At 35.1% G+C, this 13,906-nt stretch overlaps 1 protein-coding gene across 10 annotated transcripts in view; it reads right to left on the reverse strand.

Moving 5' to 3' along the window:
- Positions 1-13,906, reverse strand: part of AKAP9 (A-kinase anchoring protein 9) — a 123,590-nt gene that overhangs the window by 61,958 nt on the left and 47,726 nt on the right. For 8 of the 10 annotated variants that reach the window (XM_049797986.1, XM_049797985.1, XM_049797983.1 and 5 more), the window contains 7 exons: positions 10,867-13,305; positions 9,118-9,331; positions 8,215-8,294; positions 6,290-6,428; positions 5,742-5,863; positions 3,677-3,782; positions 3,062-3,260 (listed from right to left, as the gene is read on the reverse strand). In XM_049797986.1, coding sequence (XP_049653943.1) covers positions 3,062-3,260; positions 3,677-3,782; positions 5,742-5,863; positions 6,290-6,428; positions 8,215-8,294; positions 9,118-9,331; positions 10,867-13,305 — 3,299 coding nt within the window. The remainder of the gene's footprint in view (positions 1-3,061; positions 3,261-3,676; positions 3,783-5,741; positions 5,864-6,289; positions 6,429-8,214; positions 8,295-9,117; positions 9,332-10,866; positions 13,306-13,906) is intronic. The other 2 variants (XM_049797984.1, XM_049797980.1) reach the window with 1 other exon arrangement.

A 13,906-nucleotide genomic window follows, 5' to 3' on the forward strand; every position in this document is an offset into this window, starting at 1 on the left:
AAGGGGTGTGTGTGTGCAGTGTGGAAATCAATATTTCAATAGACATTATTTTTCCTCTATTCAAATATGCATTATATGAATATATATATTATATATATTCAAAGACAAATAACTGCAAACATTTTCTTCAGGACACACCTTTTCCCATGCTATTAATTTCATACACTTGACTTTGTAATTCATCTGCCTTCCAAATGCTAGCTCTTCCTCTCAGCATAATACACCTTAACACCAGTTTTGCCAAGGACCTCAGAAACAACTTACTTTTAAAGCTACCTGAGAATACTTTGTGCTCAATAACTACACAATAAGATGAAGACAAAAGCACCTGTTTGATCATACGGATATGAGAGAAACCAGAATGGCTATGTGTATGAAGCCATAAAAACACCTAGAAAATGGTTATATTTATTTTTGTTCTTTTAAATTGATGTGTAGCAACAAATGCACTGCTTGCTTGCTTTCTTGTGTTATATAGATGAGGCATAAATATAAGAATAGTAAGCAATCTAATATGATTAATTTTGTATTTAGATAACAACATGCTGAAATATATTCAGAGACTGTCTTTTCCAACAGAACTGCTCTATATATTCAGAGTGCTGTAAATCAGTAAAACCCAAAATAACACCACACACCACCAAAACTCTAGCTCCCCTTTAACTACATATTGAAAAAGACTTAACAGAAATACACTGCCAAAAGGCTAAGATACAGTATCAAACTAGCTAAAAAAATAAATCTCTCCTCTACAATTTGTGATCTGCTACCACACAGAAATTAATACCTTGGTAAAAGACTGGGTACAAAATAAGTAGTTAGACAGTAAGTTTATGGTCTGTGAGACTTACAATCTTAACTACACTAATGTTTTACAGAGATCATGAAGCTTTTCTTTTGTTCAAATCTGAGAGCTGGTTTAGATAATCCTGAAATGGACTCCAAAACAGTAACAGTAATTTTATAAAACTTGTGACATTTCTAACTACAAAAAGCAACCCATTATTCTTAGCATTCATGCTTGATTTGATGAATGAACAGTGGCAACTGAATTCCTTTTTTTTAACTCCCCCCCCATCCCCCCTCCCCTTTCTGATGTTGCAGTAGGATATAAAACCAGATGAAATTGTCCCCCCAAAATTCCCACGCTTGGCCACAGCTATACTCCTACTTAGAGCTTAGTTTAAAAGATGCAGCAACAAACCAGGTATAGAAACAGATCATTCAACCAGTTACTGACTACTCCATTAAAAAAGACACTCATCTTCTCTTCAGGCTTAAGATGTAATGAGACAGACCTCCACACTACATTATTAGAAACTAATTTATATACTGATCTAGGAACTTTTCCTGTAAAACTCCAGTTTAATTTTAATGTTTAAAACCTGAACTTCAGGTATTAAACCTAAAAAGAATGCAATTCTTCATGGGAAATTTTTTCTCTACTCCTAGCTTATAAATATCAATAATTGCTATAAATGCTTATTTAACACATGTAAAATGAGTTTTGAGTATTTTAGCTGAATACTTATCATGAATGAATTCAGAACACTAAGTACCTATTTAAAAATAAATTAGAAATCATATATGAATATTTATAACTTGTCCTGGCCAACACACAAACAGAAGTATACAGTTTCACAAACTGCATTTTGAAAATGCTCATAGCTTGTACTTTTTTTTAAAAGGATTAAAGAGTACTTAAGAAGCCATACAGTCCCTTAAAACTGAGCTCAGGCTAATAACTATGTACTGATTCTTTAAGGCAGATACTGGAAAACAATGATATAAAACTACAGCCTCAGTCTTACAGATGCATAAACATTTTCAGACCTTGGACCTCTTATTCACCTCAAAACAAGTATATACAAGTATTAATTCAAATTAGGAAAAAAAAAAATAATCATTATTTTACTTGCCACTTCCAAGACTAGAAACATATTTTTAAGGAATGAAAGGAAAACTGTTTAAAAGTTAGAAAAACACATGGCTGAAAAAAGGCTGTGATCAAACAATAAGGGCAAAACAGCTGTTCGGGTTCTGATGGGTCGTGGTTGAAGGAAAATACTTTTATCTTCATTTCTCTCAACTTCTAAGGATTTATCTTACCACAGTCCTTTTGCTTTTTAAGAGAGTACTCTGGTAAGTATATCAAATATTTAACAATTTCTAGAAACATCTAGACAATTTTCCCCCCTCCTTAGTAGCATTTCCTATTGCCACTCTGTCTAGCCATTTCCCTTTTACAGTTGGGCACTGCTCTGATTAACAAACCCTCACAGTTCTCTCTCACAGAAGGGAGATTCAGATAAAAGAAAAATGTAGAGAAACTGAGTACAGTAAATGAAACATAAGGAAGGAATACGACAGTCAACAGTGGCAGAACAGGAAACCAGAGATGACACTGAATAGGGCACAAAACCACCCTTCAACACATTCAAGGAAACAGTGAATCAAGGAACAGGAGGCTTCACACCTGTCAGGATCCTCCCAAGACACTTGCACCTCTTTCAGGTTTTAATGGCCACAATGGTCAGGGCCAGGAAGAGGCTGATGAGTACATCCCACAGCCCATGACTTGGTGAAAGCCAGAATGTGTCAAGCGGACCTCAACTCTGCCACAAAACTTCTTGCTACATATCATTCCAGAAAATCATCAATTTCATGCAACTATTTCTACATGAGGTGTCTTTAGATATAATGTACATTGCCTGGAGTTTCAAGGGTTAAAAGTTGTCTGTTGAGTTGGAAGTTTTGAAATTACTGCCAAAAAGCTCATATATATGAAATGACATTTACACATCATTCCAATTCTCAAATGTTCCTCTATTAACTATAAAAACATAATAAATTCTAAATGCTGCCCTACTTAGTTTGCAATGTTATGTCATTTCTTCATAACACTCAACTCTTGCAGGAACAAAACAACGTAAGAATAATGTGTTTATAAAGAATTTCTAAAATTTTGAAGTAAAGCACATAGCTTTACAGGAATGATTATTTGAAACACTTATTTTTGTGCGTAGCACAAAGTTATAAGCATTAAAGAACGAATTAATACCTCGTGTGGTCAGAGGATACCCCAGCATTCTGAAGCTTATCCTGCAGATGGACAATCTCTGTAGTGTACCTCTCTTCACTTTCTTTCAGCTGCTGTTGGAAATAGGACCGCAGGTGTTCCAGTTCTTGAGCATGTTGTTCTTCAAGTTGTGTTTTAAGGTTCCCTATCTCCTTCAAACAGTATTCTTGAACTGTAGGATCTATATGTACGTTATTTGGGGGGAAAATAAATTACATTAACTCCCTCCAAACTTACTAGCAGTGATGGACTAAATAATTACTGTAGGTAAAAATTTCTTCTGGTATCGTATCAGTTACTTTTCCATAACAAGTAATTATCACTTAATCTTCCGTTTTGCAAAACTGTATTTGATATGGGTAACAGAACTTTAACTGTGAAAAACTGAAAAAGACTGAACAAAAACTGTTTCACAGAATATAATTCTGAAATATTTTAGAGATTTAAGAAAATCAGAGTATCATACTGCAAAATCTGCAAAAATCTCTTACGTGCTTCAAGCTGTAGTAAGCTATAAATCAGTTAAAATTTAAAGTCATTGTCTTCTCCTTCTCTCTGAATATACATATATTAAAACCAGCATATGCATCTTTTTACCCATTAGACCCTGTGAAGGGGTCTGCAGACACTCCTTTCTTGTTTCCAGATGGCTAGGTTGCTCTCCTTTTGTCCTTTCCGAAGAAGATGGACATGGTTCTTTGACCTAAAAAATAATCAAGTAAATACAAATTACAATAATTTGTCTAGCAATAATACAAAAATACTAACTGTAATTATAAACATGAGAAAGATTGGTGGCCAATGCATAAGAGAGTGTACAGTGTAACAATGTGTTTCATTTTACAGCCTGAATGACCAAGCATACATTTATAGCTAGTTGATCAGCCTGTGCAGAATGTCCACTGTAAATCTCAAACTCCTCTCTCTGGATATAAACTGTTAAGTCATAATTCCTCTGACTCCAGGAGCAGTATACTTCCTCTCCAAGGAGGAGAGGAAGACACTAACACCCCACTGAGGCCCAAAATGCAGTTTTCACATACAAATATTTTTTGTAAATGTATACCCATCAATACACATGACCTTCAACCATCTCTAGACATAATTGGTTACTGTACCTTATTTAATACACAGAAGTACTTAACTCCAAGTTTACTGATAAAATTTGTCTTTGGGAATCTCAGGCCCCTGAGGTGAGTGTAAAATTTTGGAGCAAGGAAGACAACCTTGATGGAGGAGGATCAGGTTAGGGAACAAATTGGACATGAACAATTTGTGGTGCCTGATGGGATACACAAAGGAGTGCTGAGGGAGCTGGTCCACATTATTGCGAGGCCATTCTCAATTATCTTTCAAAGGTCATGGTGATTGAGGGAGGTTTCTGAGGACTAGATAAAAGCACTCCTACCTTCAAGAAGAGAAAGAACGAAGATTTGAGGAACTACAGGCAAGTCAACCTCACTTTGTTCTCTGGGAAAATGACAGAGCAAATAATCCTGGAAACCCTTTCCAAACACATGAAGGTGAGAAGATACTCCATTTAGCATGGATTTATGAAGAGGAAATCATACCTGACCAATCTTTTGACACCACCTCCTATTACATGCCCATAGACAAACAGATGGATAATGGGGTTGGTGAGGCCAACTGAAAACTGGCTGAACTGATGAGCTCAAAATGTTGTGATAGGTGGCAAGTCCAGCTAGAAGCCAATAACTAGTGGTGCAGCTAATGGGTTGATACCAGAGCCAACATGTTTAACCTTTTCATTAGTGTCCTGGATAATGGGACAAGCATGCACCCTCAGCAGGTTTGCAGACTGTACAAAACTGGGATGAGTGGTTGATACACCAGATGGTTGTGCTGCCGTTTCAAGAGACCTCAACAGGCCAGACAAATGGACTGAGAGGAGCCTCATGAAGTTCAACAAAGGCAAATGCCAAGTCCTGCAACCTAGAGAGGAATAGCCCTGTGCACCAGTACATGCAGAAGACTGACCAGCTGGAAAGCAGCTTTGCAGATAAAGACTTGGGGGCCTTGGTGGTCACTAAGTTGAACAGGAACCTGCAGTGTGCCATTATGACAAAAGTCCAACAGCCTCTTGGGCAGAATTAGGAAGAGTGTTTGCCATCACGTTGAGGGAGGTGATCCTTCCCCTGTACTCAGCACTGATGAGACACATCTAGACTGCTGGGTCCAGTGTTGCACTTCCAGTGTAAGAGAGAAACTGACATATTGGCATGAGTCCAGCAGTGGGTCACAAAGAAGAGCAGGGGCTTGGAGCACTTGTCTTACAAGGAGAGGCTGAGAGAGCTGGGAATATGTAGCTTGAAGAAGACAAGGTTGCCCACCAGGCTTGTGGAGTCTACATCGTTGGAGATACTAAAAACTCAGCTGGACAGAGTCCTGGGCAACCTCTTCTAGCTGATGCTGCTTTGTGCAAGGGTTTGGATTAGATGAACTCCAGAGATGCCTTCTAACCTCAGCCATTCCACGATTCTGTGACATGGGTAGCAACTTTCTCCATTTTATCAAATCATTGCCTTGCTCTGCCTCTCAGCCAGGAACATAAACACAATTTCAAACACGTTCTTTGCTCATCCAGAGGGAAATCATGCAACAGATAAAATTCGAATACTCATATATACTATAAGAAGTTTACCTGTTTACAATCCTTCATCAGCTGTGTTTGAAGTGCTTTCAGCCTACTGTATTCTTCCATTATCTTGTGTAGAAGTGCATCCAGTTCTTGCACAGCTAAATGACACAGATAACCAGCAGGGACTTAAAAAAGAAATCAAACATTTTAATACAGTGAATTGATCATGAGTTCTCCACTGAAGAATTATCTGATAAACATTACATATTATTGAAACAAGTGACGCCCCTTCCAAATTTTGGATGCATTTTTATACAGTATTGATATGTATGATTTTTTTTGTAGAGCTGCTGGCTGCTTCTACAAAAGGAGGAGGGGAAAAAACCCAAACCAAACCAAAACACGTTTTTCACCAATTTCCACTATAACGAAAACAGCACAAGAAAATAGTCGTAATGAAAGTGGTTCAGAATAGTGAGGAACTCTCTAAAGCAGCTATTTAGGCACATTAATTAGCACCTGAACAACTAATGGCACAATTGCCAGTCTGAAACACTTGAAATCAGTATTTTATTTTTTTTTTAAACAGCGTGATACCACAACGTCATTACCTTGAGCTTGACCTCTGTGTATTGGTAATTCTACACTCAGGTTTTCTTTCACAGAAGCAGGTCTACAGAAAATACGCTGTTCCCTATCACCAACTTCTAAAGCAGCTGAAGAATGTTCATTCTGCTTGTCACACAAAACCTGCACAACAAATGAAACAAAGAAAAAAGTTAAGAATTTTTTATTAACTTATCAATCACAATTCACAAAGAAAGCAAGAAAAATAGTGGCAGGAAAGTAGCATTTTGTGAGTATTATCTTCTATGGAAATGATGGCATAGATGTTGAGTCATAAGAACCTAGACAATCTAAAACTCCTGATAAAAGAAACAGGTATGGAAAGACTTTTCAGCTAAAGCACAAATACATGTATTTTTGAATCATTAATTAATTTGGAACTGCCAAGTATTAAAATCTTGCAGCGAAAGGCCTCCTTCATTAATGCTGAAAGCAAATTTACATTGTAAATGTCTCATTCTCATTAACTACAATTTTACTTGGAAGAAGGATTCTCTATGGCAGAAATCTGTATCTTTTTAGACATTAAAATTCATCTTGTTCTTAAGTATTGAACAAATAAGATAAAAGGGGATGGCATAAGAAAACACAAGCAAGTCATAAACAGAATGCCTCATGTTTGTTAGTGCTACATGGCCATAAGAATAGTTGCCATAGTTATGACAAGTAGTCAGATTTATCCATCTGATTTTTGAAGATAAATGAAAAGGACTGCTCAGAATAAGTGGGATTCTTTATTTAAAGATTTTGGACTTAACAGACACCAAATTCAACTTACAAAAGTAAAACCATAATTTCTCCAAAAGCTCAACATGGCATCATACAGATCCTCCCAGCCATGAAACAACTAAGGCCAAAGACTCTCAGCTGCTACTTTCTGTGAGCTATCATGGAGTCCTGCTTAATCTCTCGTATGTTGGTTCTGAAGTAAAGAAGTGCTGCTATCCACTTTCCCAAAAAGGTGTTGAAAGTCCAACAAAGAAGGAAAAGAAACCAAACGACCAAAACCAACCATTTGAAGTATTTAAGATTGGAAAACCATGGCTTATAATGAATGATAGAAGTAGCTTAATCTACCCAGAAATAAGTTCAAGAAGTAACTTTATTGATGGTCAAAAAGTACCTGTAAGGGCCATTGATAACTAGTACTCTACAAAAAAAAAGATATGGCAAAATAGTATCATTGCTGGCTGATACTAGAATACAGACTAAAAATAAGCTTCAATTTTTGACTATAATATTTAGTTATTGAAACACTATAGACAGCAATTTTGTTAGATTCTTAGACACTTTTAAGTCTTTGAAAGATATGCTACAGCTAAGACAGAAATTACTATCTTATTGCAGATATGAGAGTGTCAATATGCGCGTGACATCAGACTGCTGTTAAATCAAAAACATATAGCTAGCGACACACAGAAAGGGAAAAAATAATTCCAAACTAGTAGATAAAAGACAAACATTAGATAGGAGATTAAGATTGATTGATTAATAGTTCAATTATTACCGTAGAACTGCATGCTCAAGAGGAGTAAGTGATAAGAAATGACTTTGTGTGTTAGTGACTTCTAGAAAGATCAAACTTTACAGAAACATACTGGAGTGCAAAGAACTTATGCCAAAAATATACACAGGGGCAAATCATGGGATGACAGAAAAAGTAGGGATAGAAAACCATCATGATAAGATAAGACAAAAGAATTCTCTGGACGAGGACATAAAACAAAACTCTTGCAAAGTTGTTTTGGAAGATGAGATTTAGCAGTCTCTATTTTGATATCAATGCAAAGAGAGAAGGTGCAAAGAAAACCTGTTAAAAATTATGTAGAAAAATATGATGACTCACCGTATATATGATTTTTCTTTTTCAAAATTTCCATTTTAAAGAAGGCTTTTTGGTAAGTCTTACCTGAGCAAGCCTAGAACATTCCTCAGTTACAGCTTCATTCAGCTTTTCTATAAGTCTTTGTGTAGATATGACTTCATCATCTATGAATATAAATTATTCATATTATTTCTAAACACTAAATGCACAACAACTATTTAAAGACCTAAATTCCTGCCTCGGTAAGGTTGCCTCTTCAGATCTTGGAGAGGCATAGATTTTTTTGTTCCCCTCTTTCTTGTTCCATCACACAGATTCAATTGTTACCATAGGACTGTATGTTCAAGAGGAGTAAGTGGTAAGAAATGACTTTGTGTGTTAGTGACCTCTAGCAAGATCAAACTTTACAGAAACACACTGGAGGGCAAAGAACTTAAGCCAAAAAATATACACAAGGGCAAATCATGGGATGACAGAAAAAGTAGAGATAGAAAACCATCATGATAACATAAAAGCTGACCGAGGCAAAAAGTAGTAGCAAAGAAGTAGTAGCAAAGAAGCTTACCTAATGTGGGCAGGAAGTCAATGCAACAATTCAAAGAATGTTGAATGAAACAAGCCCAAACATATTTTGCTGATGCATTTGCTTATTATTTCGGTACAGAATACAACCTTATAGGTGAATCTATTATATAGTTCTTTACAATTAATTGACCTAATACAACATAGCAAAACATGAATTGTAACACTTCCTATTCCTCCTTTCTTTTTTTTTTTTTTTTTACACTACTATTACTTTTTTTTTTTTTTAAGTACCATAAGTAATAGACTTGTAATGGGTAAACAACTTGGTACAAAAACACTTCAAAATGTTCTATAAAACCAATTTATTGGACAGCTACATGCACAAACTCTTGTGCTTGTTTTCTTTTAAAGTCCCTGTTTTTCATATCAAGAGCTTCACTCCTGTAATTTTGGTCAAGTTACCTGCTTTTTGAATTTTCAAGGTCTGGAGCTCCAGCTGATGCATTTTTTTAAGATCATTCATGTCTTGTAGATGACTACGTACAAGCTCCTCTTTAAGACTGCGAAGTGCACTCTCTTTTTCTGCTTTCAAGTACTCACGAACCTGGTCTACATGAGCTGAATAAACCAGGGATAGGCAAATGCGCTGTGCTTCCATCTGTAGCTGTAAATCAGTCTTTGAATAAAAAGACACATTTTACAAAGAGTGAGAAACAAGAAAACAAAAAGGTCCCGTCTTTGTGAATTTTTGAAATTAATAGTATGTTGAATGGAATGCTGCAGATATGGTATGCATTAGGTAAATTTAAACATACATAGTTTGGAAAATTGAACTGTAAAAAAAATAGTATGATGCTTCTTCAACTTAAAAATCAAACTAAAATCAACAAAACTCAATATGCTTCAATTCCTATTTTGCAGCAATAAAAACCCAACAAATTTTACCCCGATGAAGTGAAAGCAATATCACTACCAACAGAATAGGTTAAGAAAGTTCACTCCAAATACAGGAAAAAAGACTTTATTATTAGCAGACCTTAAAAATTCTGATTTCCAAGGCTTGTAGTTCTAGTCTACACTTTTGGGGATGTTATTGCTAAAGCAATAGGATATTCCAATAATGTGCTATTTAGAGTTCAAGTTTGAAAAGGTTTTTAGACACCTCTGGACCACAATGATTTTTTAGTTCTATGGCAGGAAATTGCAAGACCCTTACCACATCCTCATAAAAAAAAATATATATATTTTACAGCTGTAGCTCTTTTCTATAATCTCACAACTGTTTCCAATGTGGCTTTGCTTGTGATTTTATTTCTTAGGAAATGAACAAACTGCAACACAACATAAAATTAGGCAGTAGTGGTATTAGTTCACTGTTAGGTGGATTTTCAGAACATGAAAAAAATCAATCTAAAAAATTAGTACAAGACTGACTAACATCTATTTCTACAGAAATACTTCTTGCAGCATGCTATTCAACTTCATCACGATATATAAATTTAAAGCCAGATTTATGATGCCAGCACCTAATTAAATACTGGTAATTCAATACTTGGCTATTTTTATTCGCAAATACCAATCCTTCCCATACCACCTGCAATTCATTTACAATACCAAAAAATACAAGCAAAATTTCTTCAGCAAAACATAGAGATTGGTTAATCACGATATGCATAACTTCTGTATCTTCACACATTTCTCACGCTCACATCCAGACACATTTCTTAAGAAGTGGTAACCACATATAAAGAATAATTTTGATAATGAAAGATTAGTTTTTTACAAGTTTGATAAAAGATTACTGAAGAAGAATGAGTTTGAATGAGTACTTAGAGAACTGAAAAGCTAATCAGATTAAAAAATTTTGTCCTGAATAAGTTTTCACCTCAATTAAGTAAGTTAAATGCTATATCCAAGTGTGAAGTACTCTAGACATCTTCTCCTTATCTTTTGTTGTTGCTGATTTAATTAAATGTAAGGGAAGAGCATTTCTTTCAGTGCAAAATAGCATCCTCATACACATTGACTATGGCTATCATTCTGGTCATTCATGTAACCACCTTCAACCATTGGCCACACTGCCACACACATACCACCATTCACCTGTACTTCAAAGCATCTAATAAGAAAAATATGATGCAAATTTCCAAGTGCAAGCTCCTACAAATTTTCACAGGTAAACTATTTTCTACACTGAGTCATGTAACATACCCGTTCTGTTTTTAAGGCATCCACTTGCTGCTGAAGAATATTATTTTCACTCTGTGTAATGGCTATTAACGATGTTTCATCAGTCAGCCTGTCTGTCATCCCATGCAAATGTTCTACAAAAGACTGCTGTTCCTGTTTCAACATTTGCTGAACCTCCTTTCTTTTTGTTACCTCATGACTGATATCTTTACCCAAAACTAGATTTCCTCTTCCATTTACTCCTTCATCAACTTTATTCCTTGGACCAGGGGTTTTATTTCTATTTTCAGATGCTGGAGCAGCAGTCTTTGGAGCTTTAGAACATTTTGTCTTAGGGTCATCACTACTACTATTTCCTCTCTGAGTATGACTAATTATGACTTCTAGTTCTTTACATTTTGCTAGAACTTGTTCTTTCTCATCTTTTAAGGATTTAACTTTTTCATTTAAATGACAAATTTCACTATGCCTTGACTTCAACTGTTCAGAGAGATTGGAAAGTCTCAGGGATAATTCCAGTTTCTCACGCTGGGTAACTTCAAGCTTTTCCATAAGTTCTGTTGCACCTTTCTCAACAACTTCTCCAACCTCAAATGCGTCTGCCTTGAACACCTTGATTTCTTTACTCCCTTCAAAACCAGAAGTTTTAGTTTTAAATAAAACAGGTCTACTGCTTTGTAAGTGGTGAAGTTTTTCATTCAAAGCTTTGAGTTTGCTTTTATATTCAGCTTCCTGCTTATTCTTGTTCTCTTCTATCTCAGTTTTTGCCTTCAGAAGACTTGCACATTCTTTCTGCAGCTCTTTATAATTAGCTTCAAGTTTTTTCTCAGTAAATAAAAAGGCACTCTTCTGCCTTTCAGTATTCTCTTGGAGTTGACTGTTTTGATTTTTAAGTTGCTCATTTTCAGTAATCAGCTTTTCTATTCTTTTTTGCAAGTCCAAAATTTCTGACTTAGAGCTACTACTGTTGTTAAAAATGACATTTTCTTCAGAGCTTACCAACATACTTTTTAATTTCTCTTCCAGAGTTTTGTTTTCCCCCTTAAGAAGGTTATTTTGTGTTTCAAGTTCTGAACATTTTTTTTGAAGGCTATCTTCCCTCTCCCTCATTCGTTCCTGCATCAACTCAGTTTTAAGCTGCAGCTCTTGCATTTCTTGTTCAAGGGTACCTTTTTCTTTTTCCTCTTGCCTAAGCACTTCAATCTCATTCTGCAGCTCATGGATTTGAAGTGTCATTTCTTCAGATTTAGAATTTACAATAGACTGCTGTAAATCTTTTAGGTTTGAAATCTCTAATATCAACTGATTTTGCTTTGTGATTAAGTTATCCTTTTCATATTGCATGGCTTCTATCTTTTGACTCATTTCATTTTGTACCTCATCTAACTGCTGTTTATGGTGCATATTCAAGTTATCTTTAAGGCTTTCCATGTTCACTGTGTGCTCTTTTTGTAAGTCTTCTTTAAGTCTGGAAAGTTCCTCTTCATGACTAAACAGAAGCTTTGTTCTCAGTCTCTCCAATTCTGCTTCTTGAGATTCTGCCATCCTGTCCAAAACCGCATCTTTCTCCCTTTCTAGCATTTCAAGTTTTATTTTGTAATTTGTGACTTCTGCCTCATGTTTTAATTCCAATTCCTTCCTAAATTCAGAGGCAGAAGCCAGCTGAGTTTTTAAATCTTCAATCACAAACTGGTATTTTTCAGCTTCATTTAATCTACATTCCATATCCACTATAGTTTGTTTGGCTCTTTGAACCTGCTCTCTTGAAAAATTCAGTTCTTGGAAAAGATCTTCAATTTTAGTTTGTTGAAGAGACTTCTCTGCCGAAATAACTTCCATCTGTTGTGACAATTCTTGCTTTATTTTCTTCCTTTCATTGTCAGCATCTTGCAATTTCACATTCAATTCATTAATTTTAATATTCATTAAATGCATTTGATCTTTATTAACATTCTCATTCAAACATAGACTTGAAGTTTTCTCCAATTCTACTTTTTGTTGCAAAAGACGCTGTTCTATTTCCATTGCATGTTGCTTAATTAATTCTTGCTTCATTTGTACAATCTGCTGGCCGTGCATTTCATCTAATTCAGCCTGAAGTTGTGCCAGTCTCCTTTGTGTTTCTAATTCCATTCTTTGCACAATGTCAGCTTCGGACTGGCTGTCTTTATAACATCGTTTCTGCAGTTCTTCCACAGTTCCCATTAATTGTTTTATTTCATCAGAACATTGTCTTTCTTTCTGTTTGTAGGTTGTAAGTTCAACTCTCATATTACTTATCTCCTGGTTCTTTAGTGAAATCTGTTCTTTCAATTCTTCAAGTAATTTACTGACATCTGATAATTTTTCCGTAAGCTGAAATGATTTTTTTTCTTCTTCTCCAAGTTTTGCTTCTAGTTCTTCAACTAATGCTTCTTTTTCATGTTTAGTCAAGTCTTCTCCCTCATTCTTGTGTTTTTCCTTTAAAAAAAAAAAAAAAAAAGAGCAAAACCATGTTCGCATTTTTAGTTCATTATCTGAACATATAAGAACACTTAGCTATTTAAACACAATGCCTTTCTTTACAAGGCTAGTGATCATTTATAAAAAATAAATATAAATTTTTTTTTTTACGTCATTTGGAGGTTTTCTGTACCTTTGGAATAAGTGACAATCCCCAGCCCCTGCCCCACCAAAAAAAAGAAAAAAGGCCAAAAAAAAAAAAAAAAAAAAAAAAAAAAAAAATCGCTTCCATTTTTTCCAGTTGTGCTCTGATACTTCAAAAAAAAATATTCGGTACAATCTACTGAAAGCTTTGTCTGTTGTCACTTTAAATGACATTTAATTTTTTTAGGTATTTTTAAGATGTCTTCCATGAAGGATAATTTAAAAAAGTACATGAAGAAAAGAGTTCATTCTTTCTTTAAGACAGAACAGATTGTTCAAGCAGGTTATTTTTCATTTTTTTCCTGACAAAATAATGTCGTCTAATGAAGGCATTCTAATATACAGTGTAATTTCATCACTTGCTGTAAATATTTCTGCAATTTTTTAAAATATGATACTTAATACTGACATAAAA

Source organism: Accipiter gentilis, chromosome 4, assembly GCF_929443795.1.
Source record: "Accipiter gentilis chromosome 4, bAccGen1.1, whole genome shotgun sequence".
Lineage (NCBI taxonomy): Eukaryota > Metazoa > Chordata > Aves > Accipitriformes > Accipitridae > Astur > Astur gentilis.